The sequence below is a fragment of the Rissa tridactyla genome, chromosome 6 (assembly GCF_028500815.1).
Source record: "Rissa tridactyla isolate bRisTri1 chromosome 6, bRisTri1.patW.cur.20221130, whole genome shotgun sequence".
Classification (NCBI taxonomy): domain Eukaryota; kingdom Metazoa; phylum Chordata; class Aves; order Charadriiformes; family Laridae; genus Rissa; species Rissa tridactyla.
Genome location: NC_071471.1, coordinates 6,599,492 through 6,624,088, shown reverse-complemented (window position 1 = coordinate 6,624,088; position 24,597 = coordinate 6,599,492). Strand labels below are relative to the sequence as shown.

General features: G+C 41.5%; 1 protein-coding gene across 4 annotated transcripts in view; it reads left to right on the top strand.

Annotated features, from left to right (window-relative positions):
- Positions 1-606: 606 nt before the first annotated feature.
- Positions 607-24,597, top strand: part of LOC128911843 (multiple epidermal growth factor-like domains protein 6) — a 211,047-nt gene continuing 187,056 nt past the window's right edge. For 3 of the 4 annotated variants that reach the window (XR_008467197.1, XM_054207329.1, XM_054207327.1), the window contains exons 1-4: positions 996-1,132; positions 15,393-15,527; positions 16,182-16,291; positions 17,716-17,820. Coding sequence is in view for 3 of the 4 variants with exons in the window: in XM_054207329.1 (XP_054063304.1) it covers positions 1,047-1,132; positions 15,393-15,527; positions 16,182-16,291; positions 17,716-17,820 (436 nt within the window). In the remaining variant the exon portion in view is untranslated. Of the gene's footprint in view, positions 709-995; positions 1,133-15,392; positions 15,528-16,181; positions 16,292-17,715; positions 17,821-24,597 lie in introns of those variants that run through there. The other variant, XM_054207328.1, reaches the window with a different exon arrangement.

The following is a 24,597-nucleotide window of genomic DNA, read 5'->3' as shown; positions in this document are numbered from 1 at the left end:
TTAGTCACGGGTCTCTAGAGAGAGGAAAACTGTGGTGTAATGGACCCGGAGTCCTCCATTGGATCATAAAATGCTTAAGGTGTGTTTTTCTCATTTTTTATTTGCTACTACACACAGTTCCCTTTCCAGGTCAGTTGGTCTCCCTTCTCTCGCTATTAAAGGGGAAAGAGTTGCCTTCTGACAGCAGTAAAGGTCTGGAGAGATCATAAAGAGGAGAGGATGGATGGTCTAGAGGAGAGCAGGCAACACTGGGATTTAAGAAACCACTCCTCAGTTCCCAGCTTTACATTCTTGCTGTCACTAACTCTCAGCAGTAGTGGTGTTATCCCTCCTTCATGATGTGAAATGTATTTATTTTCATGGTCACCTCTTTGGAGTGCTTGGATGCGATTGCAATGGACGTCTCACACAGAACAAAGAAGGACCAGAGGAAAAAAAGAGAAGCCAAGACCCATCTCTCACAGGGAAGCAAAACTGGCGCGGCATCCTGGAGCAGAAGGAGGGTGGGCAGGGGGGGGTCAGCTCCACTCCCAGAGCTGGTAACCCCCATCAACGTGAGGTTGCATGTAACTTCATACATTATTCAGCGAAAACAAATCCCTCCTTATCTCTACCTCGCTGTCTTGTATACCCAACAGGAATATGGACCAGGAAGAAAGTCCCTTTAAAGGCGGGGATGCGAAGAGACATGGCAGACCAGGGGAGGGGGTAAGTACAGGGACGGAGCCGGGCGGGGGGGAGGACCCAGCGGCGAACCGCTCTAAGCGCCCGGGCAGCAGGGGGTGCCGGGCGGGGAGCACCCAGGACCCCCGGAGGAGGAGGCGGCGGAGGAAAGGGGAGGGGGGGGGATCGCGGCATCGCGGCCCCCTCCGCCCGGAGCGGCCGTGGGCGTGGCCGTGGGCGTGGCCGTGGGCGTGGCCGTGGCGGCCCCGCCCGGCCCGTGGCGCTCCTGCCCGCCGCTTTAAATGATTTGGAGGGCCGGTGGCTACCGGGGCTGCTGTTGCCGGTGCCGCGGTCGCCTCCGCGTCCCTTCCCCCGGCGGGGCGATGGCGGCGGGAGCGGGGCCGGCGTGCCTGTACCTCGGGCTGTGCTGGGCGCTGGCCGCGGCGGAGCGGGGGCTGCAGCGGGGCATGTGAGTGGAGCGGAGCGGAGCGGAGCGGGGGGCGGCGGGGCCGGGGGGCACTCACAGGGCCGGGAGCGCCGCCTTTGTCTCCGGCGGGGGCAGGGTGCTGGCGGGGTTCCCCAGCTCGGTGTTCAACTCTGTGGCAAGGAAAGTTTAGCGGGGTGCGCCTTTAACTTTCCCCAAGTGTTCCCCCCGTCCCCCGCGGCGTGGATTTCTGCTCCGTGGAGTTATTTTCGAAGGGTTACTCGGGAGACTTACAGCCCCGGAGGGAAGGCGGGCGGGCTTGACTTTGATTCCGGATCTTGAAGTGAGCTTCAGAGAGAAGCATCATTATCGCCCAGGCTGTTTCTTCCTCCACGTTTAAACAGCGAAGAGGTGGCGAGCTGAGCCTTGCCCAGCTGGGCGAGTCCGTGCTTTCGGAGGGGTTAGGGTGAGCTTCACCTGGTGGAGAACAGCAGCAGAAAAATCAGAGTAATAAAATGTAAATCCAGCCAGGAGGAATAGAGCCCCCGAGCAGCCCGAGGTGAGAGCAGTGGGAAGCGTCTGTCCATCCATCCATCCATCCATCCATCCATCCCTCCATCCCTCCCATCCCTCGGCAGCTGTAGGCACAGCTCCTTTGCAGACACAAAGGAGTAAGTGCCGCGTGTGTACCCACTGGTGCTCCTGCGGGAGGAAGTTTCTATGAGGTGTTTTGCGCGGCATGAGCAACAAATGTCCTTTGTTTTAAGTGCAATGTAAGGTTTTTGTCAAGAAGTAGTTTTCTGGTCAAATGCTAAAGTAGAACAGCTGACAGCATGCACAAAATCTTACAGTTTAAAGTTTTTGCTCATTGAAATAGAAAATACAATTTCTGGAGATTGCTCCCCGCTCTGCGTTGGGCACCTTTTTCTCTGCAAAGGTCCCCTTGTATTTTTAAGGAATGTCTGATTCCCCCCCCACCCCTTAACCCCCCAAGCAACCTGACAACAGCCTTTTCAGATGTGTGTTTATACCCTAATTTCTAACCTCTTTGCTCTTCCTATTTTTTTGACTTAATCAATTCCATCCCACCCTTCTATAATTAATTTCTCTGGTATTTGGTTTCAATTTAGTTATTTCTTGTGTCACCAAATTGAAATTTCTAAGGCTATTGCTCATTGGTTTTCTATGCAATATCATGTAACTATGTATATACTAGAAGTGCTTTTAAGGTGGCTTATATTACTCCATTTTGCTAGAGCACCAAGTATCCATCACAATGTTTAGAGAAGTCAAGTTCATTTTCTGGTAAAGTATTTTTTGTTTTTAAAAGTGCTCTGTGTTTCTTTCAAGCATGCTTCTTGCTCTCTTTATAAGTAATTACTCTACTATGAGGAAGAATACTGTCAGCCTACATTAATCTATTTGCATTTGACATATCTGTAATACCTATGATTCTGCACTTTTGAAGCTGGAGGTGGTGTTAACTGCAAATTGCCTCCAAACAATTTCTGGTTGCTTTTACCATTTTAAAAATAGTTTCACTGAAAGGATATAGGAAACATTCCCTTCTGGAAATGAAACTATATGAGGGATATCACTGTTTGGCTCGAGCCATTGGGAGCAGCAGTGTGCTGTTAGCCAGCAGCAATCAAAAACCCACCCAAACCCCCATACCTGTGGCAGAGCCTTGGGTGTTTTTCCCAAGAGACATATTCCTGCGGTTACTATAATTCTTATTGTTTTTCTTGAGCTAGGGCAAGTATAAGTATTATTCTAAACTTACTTTATGCTATTTAAGGACTTTACCTTTGATGTAAGCAGAAATACAAGAAGTCATTACTCCTTAGGAGTCAGCCTGCCAGCTTTCACCAAGAAATAGTGAAATGTCCAAAAAGACACTTTCAATGAATTGCCTTTTTTTAGTAATTCTTTTTTGTTCTTTTGACGTTGGTCATCTGCAGTCAACAGGATAAGAACAACAAATGCATCCCTTGGAACACACCATGCCGGGTGCTTCCTTCTTCAGCGTTTGCTGCTGTTGTTTTGATTGAGATCTTATGTGGCTGAGGATATACAGGATATTCTTCATAATTGTTTTCGTTCTGCTGCTAACTTGAGTATTTGCTGCTAGCTAAAAATGCAAGGGATCTGTGTGGATGTTGGTATTCTGCTTCCAAGCCCCCTGAGGAGATTTAATGTAGAACAGATTACAGGATGACTAGCTATTTCCATCAACTGCATTTCCAGACAATTAGCCCTTGATGATCTTGTATTAGAACTTTAGAGAACACTTGAACAACCAGAGAACAAATGCGCCGTTTTCATCGCAAAGCATGCTATTTAGGCCTTGAAATGAGGAGTTAACCGTCCCTCGTCATAAAAAGCACATTTTTAGCAGTTCACTTTGCAGTGAAGTCTGTAGTTCGAAATTGGGGTATGTAATGACATTGTAAGTGTGATATGTGGTTATCTAGCATGGAATTTATTTCAGGATCGTGCTTCACAGAAGGCTGGGGGTAGTTGTGGGACAGCGCAGAAATAGGGATTAAGAGTGGAGGGCTTGAGTTGCTGTCAGAAGTGATAAATCCCCTCCTAGAGAAATATTCCACTACAAGTTTTAGAAGTACAGATGTTTGCTCATAGTTAGCTATATAGGGCAGAGCAGAAGGCAGGAGCGGTTATGAGGTATGTGTTAGGAACCCCCTTTGTGCAATAAATATTACCTTTCGTAGCTAGGCCTGAGAGATGACTCAGGAATGGATTCTTCTCTTCCCAAGTGACACATGAGCGAGGACTTCTCTTGTCTGAGACAAACTTTGTCCCTTGCCAACGTTAAGCCCATTGACTTGCTCTGTGGTTTTGCAGGTCAGGGACAACATCTAAAGGGTCTGATTTGCTTTTTAGAGGATCAGTCAAAATCTCGCAATAAAACTCTTTTCTTTAGGTTTTTTGACTGCTCAAATGTTGCAGCTGCATATTTTTACTCCATCCATAAGCAAGTAAATTTGGTCGCGTTCCAAGGAACACCTGGATTTAGAGCTGGATTCCTGGCTGAGTAACTGTTTTCCAGCTTCTTCAATCCTATGGGGTGTTGCAGGCTTACTTGTACTCCTCCAGTTAAATCTTATTCCCAAAAGCAAAATCTAGCATTCAGATGGTATCTCCATTTGCAACACTCACGCAGACTTGGTCCTTTAACTGTATCGGTGATTGAGCTACAGAGATACAGGACGAGTGTTGGCACCGTGTCTCACTGCAAACAGGTGTGGTTGTGGACGATGTTTCAAATGAATAACAAATATTTCAATAAATAACAATTTTTAGGGAAGTAGGTGTAATTAAAAAGGTGAAATCCACTCTTTTGAGGACTGGAATGTATTTCACAATAAACTACCGGTGTACAAAGCATTTCCATATGAAGAGATGCGTGTGAATTTTGATTGTTACAGTGGAACAAATTGCCTGTCATTTTGCATATGTTGGACCGCAGTGCAGAAAACAAAGTAGTGGGGGGGGGAAAAAGCTTCTATAAAGTATACAGCTTAAACTTGGAGCCTGGAGTTCTGTCGTAATACTGTCCAAATGATGTGAAAAGTAGGTTGTATGATCGTTTCTTGGTGAGAAATTGTCTCAGTATATTGGCTGTTTAGCCAATACACTGTATTTTCACCTCCAGTGATGCCAATTTGCAGGTGTGAGGGTAGTTTGTATTCCTAGTGTTAAATAAGGGCTTGAGGAATGTTTATTTTTTTGGAGCTGAAATGAATAATGTGGTACAATCCCCTTCCATTTCTTTAAATGGGATATCATATCTTCACAGATTTGGTAATTAAAAAAAAAAGGTTGCAGGTCTTCTAGTGAAAATGAGGACCTGATTTGCCACCGTGGTGTATTTGAATTTGTATCTTACATTAAGTAAGATTAAGTTAAGTCTTTCTTATCAGCTCTTTTTAAACCTTGGTTGAAGTGATGCCGCAACCCAGAGTCACTGCCAAATTCTAATTTAGACTACTGAATTTTACCTAATTTTTTTTTTTTTTCAGCTGAAACCTCAAGTACTTCTTCCCAGTCCTGTCTGCCTAGAATCTGTAAGGCTGCAGTAAACCCGCAGTGTTCTTGAATAGTTGCTACCTCCAGCCTTTGAGGTTTGGATAACGTGATTTTTAGTAAGCAGTCTCGTCTGGTCGTCCTGTGTCCCCTCCGTCCTGTGTTGCATTCCCCCCCTCCCCCCCAGTCCTTTAATATACAGTAGTTGTTGCTAGGAAAGAAAAATAAATGTTGAAGACTGAGATGTTCCTCATCTTTGTGAATGTGAACATCATGTTGAACAAAAACTAGTCATTCTAGCCTGTGCACTGCAGTGTCTTGCCACTAGGTAGAGCTCATGCTGGTCAGCACTATAACATTGCATCACACTTTTCAAGAGTTTGCAGTTAAAGCCTCTGTTTCAGAGTTTCTAGAGGAAAATTAATTTTGAATTTAGTTTTTAAACAGATGGCAAAGGGCTCTCTTTTTCTCTCCCAGTATATTCATTGGCAGAAGACTTAAAGATAATGAATAAGTGTCATCACGCTGTAGTTTTTTTTCCTGCTTTATGATGTGTTTTCCTGCTCTTCAGAAGAAAAATGAGATCAAGACTTCCTCCTAAACTCTGAAATAGCCGTAAGACTATGAAAATACATGGTCATAAGATGTGGTAGCCTGAAGTTGCTGTATTTATCAAAGATGAACTTGATCTTGTGATTGACTGTAAAATATTTTCCAGTTTTATAAATATGTTCTCATATCAGAGACATCACATAATGTACCTACAAGAGGTTTAGAAATTTGCCACCCATAATCACAATAGCATAAGCTATTAATACATACTCTATCAGTCTTAAATCTGCGAGTTTAAGGTAGGTAAGCCCCTGCTCCCATTCACATTTAATGGGATTTGCCTTCTTAAGTTACTCCTCAAAAATGCACCCAAAGAGGGAAGAACTTGTCAGCGTTTCTTCAGGTTTCACTGTGGTGGTGCATTATGAAATGTTGGTATAGTTTAGTTATTTATGCATACGTTCATTATATGCAGGTACTGTGTGTGTGTGTGCAGTATTTCTGATTTCTAGGAAAACTGCCTGCTTTTTGGTTTGACTTTTTCTTCTGCATTGTTTATATCCGGTGCTGCTTATTTATCATAGTTCTAGGCATGCCGTGATCTAGATATGACAGAGAACAGGGAGTATTTTTAATAAATTTGAAGAAACCTGGTGAGGAAGCGTAAGATTATCTGGTAATATAAAACCTAGTCTTCAGATGACTTGTCAGCAGAACCTCCCTTGATGGAAGCGACGCTTTGGCTCTCAGAGAGTTAACAGCCCATATTGCAGACTTGTGTTATTCACCAATTAAATACCTTCTCTCTTTGAACACAGTTAATAGACTTCCTCCTTCTGAAATTCAAGCCTGTTATTGCTTACGTTCTCTCTAAAATCTATTGCTTTTAATTTATTTCTGAGGAGAAAGAAATCTCCTTTCATTATTGCTAAATCAAAGCATTTTAAAATTGCGTACCGAACATATGTAGTCTTGGGTTTATACTTTGGATTCCATGCTGGTCTTGGTTTAAAACTAGTCATTAATTGTTCTGGAGGTAAACTTGAGATTTTTGCCTTGTACGTAGGAAGACGAATGTTATGCTTTCAGATATAATGCGTACACAAGCTCAGCTGTACGTTCAGTTGTATTTTTTTCTCAATGCCTTTGACCTACGAATGAATATTCCATCTCCTGTGTGTAAAAAAAAAAAAAAAAAAAAAAAAATATATATATAAATTGGAGTGCTGCCATTCTTTTTTTTTTTTTGTATTCTTTAGTAGAAACACCATACTGCCTTCCCATTGTAAGTCAGAGCAGAACTTGGTGCTAATTGTTGCTCAGTAGAGAACACCATGCCCACACTGTGTTTTTATGTACACAAATTAATTCAATATTGAAAGTATATCATAATATCTCAGGCTATGCCTATGCAAGCAGATTTATAAGGTGCTTTGTATTGTTTTATAACAATGAAAAAAAACCCCACCTCATATTTTGAGCCCAGTCTTTTCAGGTAAGAATATTCCTTTCTAGGACATGAGTTCCCAATACTCCTCAGTGCACAAATCCTCTGATTTGTAATTCCGAGCCCGACAGATGCGTCATCAATGGTGAAAACGCAGTTGTATGAACTTATCTCTTGTAATTGTATTATTCTTCACGAGGCAAGTTCTGTCCATCTTTTTTTATCCTCAAAACAACCCCAGGAATGTGTGGGTTATTTAGAACCTCAGTGTAAGTTTCTAGTCTGAAAGATACAAATGTTTGGGGAGGTTTTTTCCCCCCCATTTACCACTGCTGAACACTAATCCACTAATGCATGCTTGTTAGTTGCCATGGGGGTTTTTTTTGTGTCTAGAATTCATAAAATATTTAGCTCTACCAAAATTGCTTAATATTTTTTAAAAAAATAAACGAAATAATCAAATGGGCATTTCCATCAGTGGTATCAAGCTAAGGATTTATAGGGGAGTAAAAGACTTGAAATGTTTTAACACTTAAAACATTGGCATGTAGGGACTTTTCTTGCATATTATGTTACTTCAAGAGTAAGCTTTCAAGAAAAGAGGTTTTGGCTCTAAACTGGTAAAATCTGACATCCACCACAAGCAGTGAACAATTCCTAGGCACTGGTTGCCAGACTGAAACTGAGGATTTCACTACCTTCTAACTAGTTTCACTGTCAAGCAATGTGGCACTTGCTGTAACCCAAAATGAGCTTTTTCTCCATGTGACACAAGTGATATGACACTTTTCAGTGATTTCTTTTTTAATTTTAATACTTTAGCTTCAGGTCCTCTTGTGCCGTCTGGCCAAAAGAAGCTCAGGTGCGTGTACCTGTGATTTACTGGAGTGGCTTTTATTATTCACTCTTCTGCAGTGGAATGATAATTGAGATGGGTGTAGTTAATGTGAAATTTCCTCTAGAGATGACTGCTGCTACTTGATGCTTTCCTCTTATAATTTCACTTTTTTTTTAACGCTCCATTTTGTCTGAATTCTGGACAATTATTTGCTTTGTCTTAACAATGAGTATGTGCAAACTGTTTCTTAGCCTCCTTGTACGTGACCTCCCATCTGGTTTTCTAATTACATTAGAGTTGGGTCCTTGGGACGAAGGTCCTTAAGTTGTCTGTGGAGCCGTCTGGATGCTGAAGGGTTTTGTCGGTGCCGTGTGAGGCTCGGCAGGCCTGGTCCCTGGCAGGGATGCTGACATTCTCCTGGATGCTGTTCTTTTAAGTCACTTGTTTAAAAATAACCCCAGTGTAGAAATCTGTGGAGGTGTGCAGAGAGTATCTAACAATAAAGAACATAATGGGTCTAAGAAGATGCTAATATCAGGTAGTCTCTTCAATTGTACTATTATTTTGGTAGTGAATTGTCTTTGTTTACAGTAAGACTCATGCCAAAGCAGCCATATTTTGGGATAATCAACTATTTTGGATACCGTAGATAAAAGTAACATGCATGCTTCCCTGGACATGAGTGAAGATAGGTATTTGGAGGTCATCAGAATTGCACGCTAAAGTGGTGATACCATATTTGCCATCTTGTGGGTCCGTACTTGATGCCTTACCTGATCCTGCACAAGCCGGTTCGTGCCTGCAGAGGTCAGCCAGTAGAAGAAACTATAAAACTGGATGTTGCTGGGGACTGAGGCTATGTGACACTGTTTGGGGAAATAAATAAATAAATATATTCACTCCTTGATTTAGGAGGTGACTTGGCAAACCATAGTTAAATGATCTGGATGTGCATGTTTGTCTCTAGCTATTCTTGCTAACCAAAATAGATTATTCTGTCTTGGGGAGGGGGAGGAGGATAGTTAAATAGAAGCTAAACGACAGACACTGCACTTTGATAGCAGTAGGAACTGAAAATCTTATTGTTGTTATAATAGCTGAGTGTGTAATTAATCATCTCATATTGATTTGCTCTTAATCTAGATGCAGTGCACAGAGGCTGAAAGAGCTCTCATGTTATTTAGCTGCTCCATCTAATCAGGGAGAGGATGTGAATAAGACACAGCAGTGCATTAGTAACCTGTGGGGTTAGGAGAGGCTTCTGCGCTGGACCTTCGTCCACAGATCCAGAGAGCGGTAGTGATAATGAGACCTAATCTAAATGAGCTTGGTGCTTACAATCCATATCCCAGAGGGCATATAAACATCACAAATATTGATACAGGATCAGTGGAGAGCAGGAATTGATTAGTGGTCAAGGGAGCAGGATGTCCTAATTGTCTCTGGTAGTGCTGATTAATTTTATCTGGAAAATGTGGGGAAATGAGCCTTAAAATAGATTAAAGGTAGAAAGGGGCGCTTGCAGTTTAAAAAGGAAGAAAAGCCTTTTCTGTCATTCCAGTCTTTTTGAATTATTGGTGCTATTAAGCAATATATATCTAGAGACAAAATTTAGCTGTATCTTTGTTTCTATATAAATAAATATATGTAACTTGTTCATTGGATCTTTTGTTTCTGTACCTTATTTCCTAATTTGCCTTTTTTTTTTTCTGTGTTCAGATAAAATTTGCTTTTCTCTTCTTTCCACTTGAGATGATACTTAAGGCAAATTTTTAATCAGCATCCTGTTTGCATACAGCATTATGTTGCCGTCCTTTTCTCCTCTACAGCACAGCATGTTTCCGCATGGTGCCAGCCTGCCTTTCCAGAGTTCTCTTTTATAAGAAGCTGGGGATGTTTTGCTTGGGTGGTTGGAGGTGTGAGGAGATTCAGACGATTTTCTAGCCTGAGAAGTTCCTAGCCAAAGCCATTGTACTCGTGTAATTGTGTTCTGATCAACATCAGTGTATCTCTAGAGCAAACCCACTCGTTGTCATCACAGCGGCGGAGAATTTAGCCCTGACTATAATCTTGGTTTCCTTAAGGAAAGTTGTCATTTGATGTTTTCAAACTAGATCTGGAAAAGCATATAGGCTATGCTTTTCTAAACTTTTAATAAGAGCGTAAAGGCAAGGAGCAGCGACCAATTAGTGTTTTGAAAATACAGAGTTCTGACAAGTCGCTTCTTATGACAAGTTTCAACTATTGACTGTTTCATGGGAAGATCAATAGTGTTCAGGCTGCAAATTCTTCAGCTGAACCAATGCAGGCTACAACATCTCACTTTTAGGGAGATGTTAACAGCCTCCTGGCTTAGTGGTGTCATTCACTTAGTCTCTGTGGAAAAGACCTAAAATCAGACAGCCAAATCATTCTTTGCTTCGTATTCATTAGTGTTTTGATTTAAAGTTTGTGTGCTGTTGAAATAAACCTTTAGGGATATCTTGATGTGTGTTTGCTCTCTGACTACCGTTAAATCCACCTACCCTTAGCTTCTTCATTTGAGCTGAAAAAAAGTGGATTGATAGAATGAGATTTACTTTAATTGTCATTCAAAGAGCCAGGTGTTAGGATCATGCTAGGCAGAATAAGACAATATGCCTGTCACAGAGATGATGTACCTTTTGAAATGGTGGAGCTGTTCCCTCTCTAGCTCTTGTGTTCAGTTGTCTTCCCACCTCCTCACCTCTGTTTGCCCCTTTTGGACCACACGTGCCAGGAGTGTGTGCAGAAAGCTGCATCTCTGCTCCCGCGAGCAGATGGCATGTACCTATCTCTTCCTTTGTTATGTGAAAACCATGTGTGCTTCATAAGAGCCCGTCTATTGCTATATAAAATTATTGATGCTTGGATTACTGTGTGTAAGAGAGGTAGCTGCGCTGATATCCTTCTCAGAATATCTGATACCCTTCTGCAGAATCACAGGCAAGGATGAAAGGGCAGAGAACCTCACTTGGGGGATAGCAGACATGCTGTTTCTATCATCCATTCTCTGCCAGGAGTTGTGGGAAGGCTGCGATCCCTTCTCAGGGGAGGTCGGTTGAGGTGGTGCTGGTGGTGATGGCAGCTTGAGGTGGAAGATGTAGAATTGCAGCTCAGCACAAATGGCCGCAATTGCCAGTGACTCATTGAGGACTTCAAGGGTGCTGTCTGTATGTCCAAATGCTGTGAGATGCTGGGTGGGTGAGACCAGAGGCCCTCGAGCTTGTGGGCCGCTTCTAGGAGTAAGCGGCAAATGGCTAGTGAGGGGAATAAGAAAAGTGCCTGAAAAACTGCTTCAGCCTCAATAACCTGAGGCTCAGGGACTTCCTGAGCCACGTTTTGCCATCTTTGTATTTAATACACCTCCATGGGTGCTTTTTTGACTGTCTTTTTGTATGAAGATACGTACTCCTTTTTAAATTCTAAACACAGGAATGAATTTTATCCCGCCCGGAGATGCTTTTAATTTTCTCTGAACTTTTCCTGTTGTGCAGTGGTTCACAGGCACCACAGCCGTGTGATTAGCCGAGGCTGCTCTTGCTTCATGTTGGTCTAATTATCTGTCCATTAGAATCTCAAGTCTTGAGCTGGCGGTGTGTAGGGTGTCTTTGTTTAAAGGGCAGTCTCCGAATGCAAATATTAAGAGAGAGCTTTCTGGCTTGCCCGAGTCAGACTGACAAGCTAATAATAGCCTTCGTGTTAGTCTTGGCTAACAGAGAGCATCAGTATAAAAAGGTTTTAAGGGACCGGTGTATCAATCAAATCGAAGGACATAATATGCGTTTATGTGTTTTTGCTTGTTTTAACACTTAAACTCCCATTAAGAAATATTTTCTGAATGCCAAGGGCATGGGAGTAAAAATGAAGCTCTCCTCCTCTCATTACATCCACTTGAGGTTTCAGGTTAGTCTGAGATGGCGTCTAGTTAATAGAATGCTATAATAAAAAAAACTGTATTTTCAATAGTTGTAGTCTTGTTCAAGAAACTGTTCTTAAGTTTATAGGTAACCCATCAAAGAGCAATGAGTCAGACGGCTTAAAAACTGATGTGTTGACTGTGTGTGGGGGGAGTTGTGAAGATGGCTAATTGTTGGAGAGGGCACGTTTTATTTCCCAGCTTTGCCAGCAGAGGATTACATGTTAGGCAATTGCTGCAATTTAATTATAGTGTGGCAAAGGTTTTGATATCTGCCTTTAAATTATCCCAAGGGCATCTAGGAGGAATGGCTTACTTTGAATAAATCTTAATAAACGTGTAACTTTATGCTGCTGGCTCGTTTTGTTCTGTGAGCGCCATTTGTTCCTATTAACTGTATCATAGAAGTCAATACAGCTATTCCTGGAAACATGGCAATATCACAGGAGCAAGAATTTATAGGATGGGCTCAGTATGTCACTACAACAATTGTCAGCTTCTCTCTTTTATTTATGGAAGAGCGATGCATATGAATGTACCTTTATCTGGAAAGTTTTCGGCAATTCTAATAAAAGGAGATATGCATGAATTATCAGTACACGATGTTCTATTCACTAGAGGGAGAGTCATTTTAAAAAGCCTGCTAAGTGAGGCATGGTTGCTAAGTAAGGCAAGGGTTTTATTAGACCAGCTGACGTAATGGAAAAAAAGCAGGCAAGATTTTGGGCGTACAAAGACCTCCTTTGGATGTGAAACAAATGGCAGACTTTGCGCTAAGAACGGCTTGGGAACAATTGCTCTGAACTTCAGCTAAATATGTTAAATGGTGAGGTAATTTGAGAGGAAGGGGTAGCTGGCACATGTGGGAAGGATTGCTAAGTAATGGAGATGACATGGGAATGTGGAGGAAGGGTGGCTTTTGAAGGCATTTAAGGCAATCTGAAACTACGTTGCTACTGTCTTCTGTTTTGCTGCGTGGTGTTGGCAGCTGCAGCTTGGGCAAACTCAAGGAATGGGGGAAATAAGGAGCAATATAGGAAATGGACTCTGCAGGAAGGACATGGGGCCGTGTGGGAGCGATGTCCACTGCAAGTGTGGTTTAGGACGATGGAGATAAGCAATACCTCCAAAGCCTGGAAGAAACAGGCATTCTAGTTCAGGAAACTAATTTCTCTCAAGATAAGGTTTTCTAGCAGAAATGGACTCTCTACTCATTTTTCCATGGTGAGATAAGACAACCAGAGCATACATTTGTGGACTTCCTTTTCATATCTTCTTTTATGACAGTTACCTGAAATTCCTGAGGGGGCGGTTGGGTTGTTTTTTAAAATCTGATCTCCTTCTCTGCTGGAGTGTCCTTGTTGGGTGAAGGTCCTCTTTACCCTGAGGTGGGTGTCCCAGGTATTCCCGCAGCTGGAAAGCCATGGTGCCTTTGGGAGACCTGGCTGGATTTGCCATTCTGGCTGTGCTCTGCATGACCACTGGCCTCTGCCGAGTACTGAGAGTCTTCTGCCCACTACCGGGAATACTATGGAGTGGATTTGATCTAGTCAGGCAGGGTTTCTTCCAAGTATTTAGCTCAGCAGTAAAAATGACCACGCTTGAAGTACCTGTTCTGCACAGGCTTAATTTAATGATGTTTGTGAGCTACCTGAAGACCTGCAGTTCAAAGATGTACTTTTTTATTACAAAGGCTACCTTGCATGGTGTTCAGACATAATAGGGAGCGGTAAAGCTACTTTGGGCCTCTGAGATAAAAAGCACCATAAATCTTGAATGAGATATTAACAATATCCAGTGTAACTAAAGATAACTGCCAGGCAGCTGTTGGGCTAGAACAGTTATCTATCTTACTAATGCAAAAAACCCCCTTGTTTTCTAGCACAGGCTCACATTTATACCTCTGTTGATTGACAGAGAAAACGAGTGCGTGAGCGTGTCTCCCTCTTCGTCGCTCTCTAGCCTGGAGAAGGGTCTCAAACTGAAATTTGAGGAAGGACTCGTCTGCTGTCCAGTAGGACACAACTGCTGAATGCTGTTTCCCATCTACCAGAGTGGATATATAAGGTCCCTGTTTCCCCGCTGTATTTTAATCATTGAGGCTTAAATTTGAAAAGCCTCACCAGCTACAGCGGGCTGTCTTGGGGAATTGATGTTTTAATTATTATGTTAACATGTAAACTTGATTAGTATGTAAACTACTCAAAAAGAAAAAAAAAAAATCACTGAATTAATTTCATTTTTGTTTCAGTAGGCTCCTGCCTTAAAAAGACAACACCCCCCACCCCCCGCACCATGTTCTGTGGCTTTAGTTAGACTTTGCATGTTTTATGCAGTTATTTTCTGGCCTGCAGCATTTCCTAATTTATACCAGGGTAGAGAAATCGGAATAAGGCTGGCAGAATCTCTGTGAAACCATCAACACGTGACCTTTTTTTTTTTTTGACCCTCCATACCTCCTGAAATCCTGCTATTTTTGTACCTAGGGCTAGGTAGCAGGATGAAGATTACATAGCAGCCTACAAAGCAACGCTTTTATTTTGGTCTTGTTATTTTAGGAATAATCAGCAGAGAACAACGATACTTCCTCTTATGAATTTCATGTGCTTCCCTGAGGGGACCGATAGCGATACACAGAATATACGTTTTCCACAGCAATAGTTTAGATAAATCTTATCCGCCCTTGAATCGACAATACAGCTTTCATTGCCTTGTGTGGAGCCTGAATTTCATTGTGTATTTTGTTCAGTTCACGTGCTGTTTTCGAAGGCAGGCGCTGGGTTTTCATTCTTTATGTATAGAGGCTGGTGATTCAGTAGCTTGGAGCCGTGGAGGTCAGTGCCTGTTAGCTGCCAAGTCTTTAATTTCCACCCTGGCACATCAGCTGAAATAAAGGCTGTTGCATGTACAAGACCTAGTGGGGGGCTTCCAGTGGTCTTGGTGTCAGAAGAGCCTTTTGGGGTCCCTCACCTCATTCATCTGCTCCTCAGCTTGTGGGGCATCATCCTTTGTCAGGCAGAATCTCGTCTGAAAGGGTTACTGTAGGCTGGTGGTGTCGAGAGACAGCAAAGAGTGTCAAATCCTGCTCCAACACTTTAACTTTCATTTTCTGGGAACAAAGTTCAATCGTGTTTTTCTAGCTGCGCCATTCATGTAAAATTTGCCATCAGGAATGTGTTCGTGCATCGTGACTTGTGCAATCTGTACATTAATGAAATCTTGGCTTCGTTGACATCTGTGGACCATTTGCCATTTTGAAATCATTTGATCATGATTTTTCAGGTGTTTATGGATACTGTGGTTTTTTGCAAGAGAGCCGTTTGGGCAGTTCAAGGTGAAAAAAGTCATAGAACTACAGTATTTTTAAATAGCAACAGAAAATCTGTTTCAAGCTGTTATACATTGCACAATTTTATGTATATTCCTCTAGGCATCTAAATTTTGTGCTAGAAATAATGAAGTATATCTTTTTCTTTCCCTCAAGGCCACATGTCTGTCCAGTGTTTGAGTTGGCGCTGGTTGGACACCAACAGCCGTGTGTTCAAGCCTTCAGTCGTACGGTCAAGATGTGGAAGCAAGGTTGCACAGGGAGGAGGTGGTGTATGGGCTATGAGAGAAGGTAATACGTTATCTATTGTTATCAATGAATTCTGTTACTCAACTTAGTGCAAATTCTTTATAACTTTTTTTTTTGAGAGAAGTTGTAAACTATTTGATCTGAAATATGTGTGACTTCGTTATGGATATATCATATCCTGCTGAGATTTTACTTTAAGTCTGATATTACTGAGCAGAAAATGTGACTTTTTTTTCTGTCTTTTGGGTGTGTCATGAGCTTCTTGGCTCGCTTTAGATCACGATTTTATATTATCAGAAAATGCTTCTGTCTCATCCTGTTCTAGGTGAAGTCCAGCTGTCAAGTTATCTACTTTGAAAAATTGAACTTCTTTCTGTTTCTGTCACATGCTTAGAACTGATGGGAGATCTGACTCCCCCAACAGCTAAACCCAAAATTGATTGCAAAACAAAATTACTCACCTTTGAGTAGCCTGAATACAAATTCATCAGAAAATATGTGGACATAGTATATTAGAGCTATCAGATGTTATCAGGATGCATTTTGCTGTCTTTGCTTCGTTTTTAACAAGAACTACGGATAGGGGCTGAAAAAATGTGTAGTAAATATGACGTACGAGTACAGTTTGTTACTGATGAGATGTGAATAAGCTGAATAGAAGCTGTGATCGTTCTCTTAAACTTACTCTCTTCACAGGTCTGGGTACTACACAGTTTACAAGCAGGCGTACAGAATGGAGCGTCAGACTGCCTACAAGTGCTGCCCTGGATGGGTCCAACATGACAACGAACCTGGCTGTTTGCACTGTAAGTTGATGGCAAAACTGTGACAAACCAAGAGAGACAATCTCCTTAGGCCTTACTTTCCTACTGATGCTTTCTTCTAGAAAGAGGGATTTTGTTTCTTGCTATTTATAACTGGGATTTCCAGTTAGGAAGAGGCAATCTATTGATGGGGAAAGAAACTTCCTTTAAAAATACAAAAGCTGTCATGTAAAAGTACCAAGAAACTCTAATTTTAAATCTAAACAGTGGAAACGGAATTTCTGATTATAGTTGTTGCAGCATTCTCGTGCCAGCCTGACTTTGACAGGCCAACCAAATTTATTGCTGTTACCCAAATTATGCAAAGAAATCTGCTGTAAGGCGCTTGTTTCTTGGACGTAGCACTCATTGCGGAGTCCGACTGGTTTGGCCTTTTTCACTGCTGCTGTTGCCATTGAAGCAATTGTGTTTCTACCCTACGGTTCTCCACCTGACGAGAACCTCTTCCTGTCAGTACTTCCTAATCGTGATTGGATGTTTTTCTAAAAGATGGAATTTCATTTAAATGATAAGGAAGAACTTTAGCCACTGTTAACAAGACATAAGTAGAAGATGGCAATTTACTCACTGTTTAGTTTTGTTACTGTTTTGTTAGTAATTGTATTTTCTGCATGAAAGTTAGCATCTGTTCCTATGTATTTTTTTAATCTTCATACCAACTTGAGGGCTGCATGCAGAGAGCTTGCCTTTATGATTGTCTCTTTGTATTTAAAAAACAAGCCTGAGAGTATTCCTGTTGGTTTTGGCTTGTAATTAACATATTTAGTGTGCACCTGTTTTGTTGTAAGAAGTCAAAGATATGTTTAGAAATCTGTATTTTAATCTCTGGTGTAAAGGAATTTAATGTCTTTGAGCACCAGTGGCAATATAAAACTATTTTCTTCCTGAAATAGCAGTGCGGACTTGCTTTGAATTCTTTAAGGCACCAAAGTGGTTGAATTTTTATATTTGATACTCTCTGAGAGTTTGGCTCAAGTATGTGGAATTTAACTTACTGTAAATAAATAATGTTCTGCATTGGAGAAAGGGAAGTATTGTAATTCCCTTGGACATCTATAGTATCTTTTTAGTACACCAATGTTTCTTCGCCATTGCTGAATTATTCTCTAGCAGTTCACATCTTTTTTTCGTTCTGGATTCAGGTAGTGCTTTCAGTCTTGAGAAACTGTCTTCTGCCTCTGAAGCACCTTTAGGTTAAACTGCATGGTCATGTTTTTATTAAAATTCAATTTCTTCATATCAACGTGGTAGTTATACCCATGATAACAAGTTCTGTTGCAGTCTAACCTTTCCGCTTAAATAAAAAGCTAGATTTCTTATTTGGAAAAGAAGAGGCAATTCTGGAGGATCCTTGGCACAAAACCAACAAAAACCCAACCCTGTTTCATTCTGTTTGTGTGTACCAGTGCTGTGTACCGTTGGCACTTGCTTCAACGGAGGGAAATGTTCTGAAGCAGGATCCCAGATGTGCCAGTGTCCTGCAGGATTTCAGGGGTCTCGCTGCCAGTATGGTGAGTCCAATGTAAATTGTCTCAAATGTTTCTGGCGTTTGGGTAAAATATTTCTTAAAACATGAGTATTTTCTTAATGTTGGATTTAAATTAAAGTTGTCTCTGCGACACTCCAGCTGGTTATTTGGTTATTCTCGTTTTGCAGAATTTTCCTTTTTTGGCATTGAATTTTAACAAAGCAAGATGAAAAATTAATTTCGTTGATATCAGATGAATTTCTGTAATGGATAATGCTATTGAATATCAGCAATGGTGTCCAGTGGATTATCTTTCTTTTGCTTCTAAACTTGCACGTTCTCGTGGCACTCTTGCTAAATTTTCTCGGCATTGCTTTTACCCTTGTGAGGGTAAATTTGGAGTGAAAACAGGTTGGGCAGTAAGTAAAAAATGCAGCACATGAACCAAATGTATTTATTCATGGGACTTCTTTTGGTGCACCTGAAAACAGGAAGGCTGGTTTTACAGATCGCTACCAAATATTTTCTAGTATTCTTGAAATAACTTATGCCCCAATCTTTCATTTCAATAACTCTGTTCTAGCATATTATAGACTAAATTCTATGCGACTTAGAGTATCACCTACTCTCAATGGGAATCTTTTTCTCTCATCCGCTGGTTCACAATGTGATAGACCCACAATGGGCTGTCGTGTAATTTATGTGAAATAAGACCATTGCGTACTGTGTAAAGCTCTCCAAAATTACAGAACTGCATCCATTTGGCTTCTTAAGGAGGGGGGGAAAAAGTCATTCCTTCAGAGTAGGCTGTGACTGGGACAAAAGATTTCTTTTGTATTAGACAAACGATAATTTCCTTTTCAACTGAAGCACATTGTGTTTTGTTCAAAGAAAGGCAGATTTTTGAATATTTAGGGTTTTCGCTTTTCAATTCTAATACGTTCGCCTCCTCACCTGGCTTGTTCGTCATGGAGTATAAGTGAGAAGGAACGTAACAACTGTTTACAACAGTCCCTTTAAGAGCTGAAAAGCTGAGCTGTGTACTCGATACACGGCTTGTACCGTGCTCGCTTCATCACCTCTCTCATATTCTCACCTCTGGGCTCTGCCAAGGCTCACGTGACAGACTGGGGCTTGTGTGGGCTCACTGCACCGAGGCAACTGTGTCTGTGCGGGCAGCAGCCTCCCCCCGGGAAAGGTAATAAAGCAGCTGGAGTTGCAGCAGGCATGGTAAGTGGGAAATGCAAAAAAGTCGGCAAACGCTGCAACAGGGTTGTTTTCATTGATGCTTGGTCATAGATAACATTTTTCATTTATAAGCAAGCATTTAAATAAAATACAGAGCTCTTTACTTCTGCTGACGTGGCACCAATGTGTCCCAACATCTGCCTTCAGACAATATTAGTTCAGTTAAGCAGAGTCCAAGGGAGATGCTGTAACTGTGTTTTTCTTTCCTGCCCATAGAAACAACAAGTTTATACATGTAACTTGGTGCGAACAGGGTGACACCAATGCAGGTTGCTTTGTTATTGACTTACAGTAGAGCTGCTGCTTCAAGGTAAGGAGGATCAGGATCTCTAAGGAGCCCTTAAAATAAGCTTTTACCAAAGGCAATATAAGTCTCAGCAAATTCTAAACCGTCTTTGCTAGTCTTTTGAGTCTCCTTCCGCTGCCTGGAAAGACCTACGGCACTAAGGCATTTCTGACAGGCGGATTATGCGGGTGCAGCCTGTGGATAGCACAGGGCAGATATTCAAACCGGAATGAGATTGTGCGGTCTCTATTTCACAGGTTGGTGACTGCAGACACTGTAAAAACAATGCGAGGTATCCTGCAGTTCTTGCTCTTTGCAGTTGGGTGGAACTTTATCTTGGTGGTTTGTCTGCTTTCTATTGATTCCTCAGGTTTGAATGGAATTTCAGTAGTCATCATTTTCAGGTTTATACAGTAGCTGCTATCGCAGCCTGGCAGGAGTGAGTTTATAAATTAAATTCTGAAGGGAAAAACCTCTTTACAGAAGGAACATTATGGACAATTCACCTGCCTAACAAAAGCAAGGTAATTTAGAGTGTAAGGCCTCTTAACCATTGCAGGCATCTCCAGTCAGATGCTTGGCAGGTTTTGTATCGTATTTGATGCAAGCAAACCTAAAGAAAATATTCTGTGGAACTAGCCGCTGCAGCCTCTGTTTTTCTGGCTGATGTTGGAATATTGCTCTTTCAAAGTAGCTTGAATTTAATGTGGCTGCATTACTTAAAGACAATATATTGCGGTTTTAAATGATCATTAAGTTTAGTCTGTCCCCTCCTTCTTACTTACCTCTTCAGCCTTGCTGTAAAATAAACTGTTTTCCTTCCAATGCTTCACCCAAAGGAAAAGCAATCCCTCCTACCGGCATCTTCTGCTTTGAGGGTTTGGTGGAACAGGCGAGTGCCAGGGAAACCACAGTGTATGTTTTTGGAACACGTGCCACAAAATATTAGTGGAAAAGATTCTACTATATGTGAAGCTGTCAAAGGGAACTGTGTTTGGTACAGAGGCACATTTCCTTGTACCTCCAGGCTGCATCCCTCCATTGGCTCTTTGGCAGGAGTGTTCAGGTAGCCCTCTCAGGGGCTTTGCAGGGGAAGGGAGGCTCTAACTGGATGAGAGACCACAAACTAGCAGCAGAAAGCTGCCTGTTGGGCATCCCTGGTTGTAATCTTGGTTTCTTTCACTTCTGGTGTTGTGGCCTCCTGTCAGTCTCCAGACAGAGGAGGAGCCACGAGCATTTCATAGCTGTACTTGCACTCATTAGATAAAAATTGTTGAATTTTATATCTTCCCCTCTCCAACCTTTTTGCTTATCTTCTTTCTGCTCATATCATTCAGTGTTGACAGCTAATTCTGAAGTTTCACTTGTGCAGCAGTTCTCATGATACACCTGCTGAGCACTACAATCCACAGACAGTAGACAAGAAAATATTACAGAAATATTATTAAAATCTGAGAAGTAAATGGGAACACACATCTTGAGAATCTTCTTACTTGGCTTTTCCTGTTTGTTGAGTTTATATTTGCTGTTAAGTTAGTAAGTAGGTCAGCCTCCTGGAAATCCAGTTGCTACGTGCTTTGTCCTGGCCCGTCCTGCAGAAAGTTTGTGACAGATCATCGAGAATGACTTATGGCAGCCCAGCGCATCATAGCGGTCTGTGGCAGAGATGATTAGTCACAATTGGCACGATCGCGTCTAATGACTTTTTAAAGATATCATGTGGTGTATCAGCAGCCTGTAACGTGACATTATTTCTGATTAGATGCCAAAACATCTAATTCCTGTACATCTGATTCCTGTAACAAACTTCATGTAATTGTGACTAGAAATGCATTACTGCATCTCTTGTATACTTCACTCCATAGTTTTATTATTTTACCCACACAAGCAGCAATAAAAACTTAGAAGAAAGATTTATGAGTGAAATGGTCGAGCTCTTCATATAGCCATTACAAGGATTCAGTAACAGATTGAGCTGTCTCTTTCATTGTCTGCTGCAATTTGTCTTGTAATAATAGACTTATATCAATTACAACGTAAACTTGCAAGCTCTGTTTCTTTCTATATTTTTAACTTCTTTGGAAGTTGAGATTCCCATTTCTCTTGAGCCCCGGTGAAAGAGGGAAGGAACACTTGTAACAAAAAAGAGAAACTGTAAAATCCGGGGCAAAGAATAAAATCTGCTGCAGTGCTGGTTTCATTGTTATTCACTAGTTGTCCTGGTAATCTTGTTGAAGGCCTGCTACCCACCTGAGCTGGACATGGAAGTAAATTAATTTCATTTAGCTTGTTTAATTCAGCCCTGGGACTTGTACTCGACATGCACCTAGTGAAAACACTCCAAATTCTACAAACAAGGGTAACTTTGTTTACTCCTCGTGTACATAAAACTGCTCAATGCAAAATGAGGGGTTAGTTTTCACTCTTAAACATTTTGTCACCAAACCTCAAGTTACTGCTGGCTTTAATACTTACATAAAAGCAAAAGTGAGAACTGAACAGGCTTTCTAATTTCATGACTGAAACAAAATCTCAGCATTACAAAGGTTTTGCAAGATTCTAACATAATTTGGAAAGACTAACTACAGCTGAGCATCTCTGAGACAATGGCTGTTATCAGAAGACGTTTAAAAGTAGATGAGGGATGACCAAGGCAGGCTTGTCAGGAAAGTCGTCTTATGACGACATGATGTTGGTCATCTTGGCGTAATCATTTGAAGAAAGCTCAACACAATAATCCAGTGTTTAACAGATTAAGTGTCAATATATTTAAATGTTATGCTGTAAAGTTTGCTGTAATACAGGTGGAATTTAAAATTCTTTTACACTGCCTGATGTAGATTACTGAAGATTGCGTGCTTGGGAAGCATTTACCACATCTTGAGAGGCAGTGTGGTCTGCTGAATGCAGCGCTTGCCTGATATTTGAGATAAGAGCTTTGTTTTTTACCTGCCACTGACCTTGAGTTCAATAACTTTTAGCAAATTATACCACTATGCCTCAATTTCTTTGTATATGAAATGCTGATAATGATAGCTCATTCCTTTGTAAAGTGCTTTGAGACCTAAGTAATTAAGCTTAAGATAATAGCATTGGAATGTGTATATAAAGGCAAAATGCACACTGCATGGGTAGCTAAAATGAAATGCTTATGAGACAGATATTCATCAGTTCATTGACTAGCTGTCAATCTCTTCCTTAACTCTGGTCACACACTATTAAGATATTGAACTATATAAAGATTCTAGTAAACAAAAACGTCAGCACCTAGTCCAGGTAGATCAGAGTTTACACTACAGCACTACTTAAAACAAAGGTGGCTTTTTTTGAAACCATTGATTAAAGTGGCATGAAGTCTGATGGATCTTCTTGCAACTAAAAATACTCTCTCCTTCTCTGTGAAAGAGAATATTCTTCCATTTTCCTGTAGGAAATATTTCTTCCTGCAAAGAGTTATTTGATAAAACTATTGTTTAATGTCCTGCCTGCCATTCTGGTCTTTTGTAGGCATGCATATTTCCTTCTTCTTTGAGACTGAAGACCTAGACAAGCCTTACGGGGCAATACATATCCATGAAACAGTGCTACCAGTTTTCATTCTTTGTAGGTCCCTTAAAATAGAAAATGGCAAGCTTAAAAACCCCATGGACCTGTTAGCCAGAGAGATGTCTTTAGTTCTCATGGATCGTTGTTTCCCAGTGGAACTAGCTGATGTTTGAGTACTTGTGAGGGTAGACTAGTTCTTAATGTGCTCGCGCAGTGCTGCTGATGGCAAGGCCCTCACCGTTGCCAGGGATTCTGGCACTTTTTTTTCGTATTTTGGCTGTGAGTCCCTTGCAGTTTTACAAAAGACAGTTTTTAACATGAGCATTCTTCATTAGCCCGTAGGGAGAGTGGAAGAGGATGGAGCAAAGATAATTTGTTGAGATTACTCTAGTGCATGTCATCTCTTTAAGATTATCAGTTTGGTTTTTTCTGCCCTAGCACAGTCATTCCTCTGCTCTAAATGGCTCAGTCTCACTCGTGAAATGCTAGCGAGCCAGTGGTGGCGAGGGAAGCAGAGATGACTGATTAGGCTGCGCAGGATAGAAAGGTACCTGTCCTCTGGTAGAAAGAAACCTTGTGATCATCCTCTACCCCTAGTGGGACCTGCTCTTCTGTTCTTCCTCTGTTCCTTTTCAACTCCCAGAAAAATTGATCCATCAGTCCTGTACCTTCTTCTTTGCCTACCATACTCTTCTGTTCTCTTGATTAAGAAGCGCTGGCTGACAGCAAATATGAAGGTGTAGATGCTTTTGGTCCTTTATATGGCAGTAAAGGAGCACCAGTGTCGTGTGAGCTCTTGACAGCTTGAGAGCGTCCTGTTGGCTTCGTATGTGCTGAAGCACTTCAAAGTTGTGCAGCCGCTTGTGCCTGCATTAGAGGCTGTGGTAATGAGCGTCTTCTTTAGCACTTGTCAAAGTAATAACCGCGCTGTTGTACTAGAGTATCCAAAACCCTTCTGAGTAGTGAAATTTGAAAATGTGAGTGTGTTTTAAACAATAAACACGGCTTAACAAGGTGCGTTGACGAGTTTCATCTCGTCAGAAGCTGAGTAGACTGTGGCACTTCCTTGTTGTCTGTCATGCGTGAACCACACGGGAGAGACGAGCGGCGTGAGGCAGTTTCACGTGATGGCGCTTTACTGCCTGTAGTTCTGATGTGGCAGGTTGTTTGTGGCCAGCAACTAATGCTTGATGTTGTGTAAAGGAAATAGTCACTGCTGACATCTCAGCCAGTTCTAAAGCGAATTGTTTTAATTCAATGAAGTAGCAGGCAATCTAGGTTTTAAACAACCTTAATATAAATTGGTCATATTACAAATGCAGGAGCCCTTGATTTAGAGGAAGTGATCCAAGAATCCAGTGAGTATTTATCTCTGTTGTAATCCTTTCCAACACTGAAGACTTCACAGTTCCTTTAGAACAGTTTCAAAGGCTGTTTCAGGTGATTTATTTTTTTTTTGTATTCAATGTTAAGAGTGTTCTACTGCCTAACGTGCACTTGAAAAATCCCCCTTATTTAACTTATTATAAATGTTTTCGGATTTAAAGTCCTACTTCAGTTGGCTGGGTAACTCTGCCCTTGCTAGAACTGCAAGATGTGTCTGTATGGCATAGCAAGTTGCATGCTTAACGCATGTAGAGTGGTCCTGTAAGCAAGAAAGCCAACGCAAAAGGGAATCTAGAAACCTGCTCAGCCTAAAATAAGGATGACCTTTTCAAATTTCCCCCCTCATTAACTAAA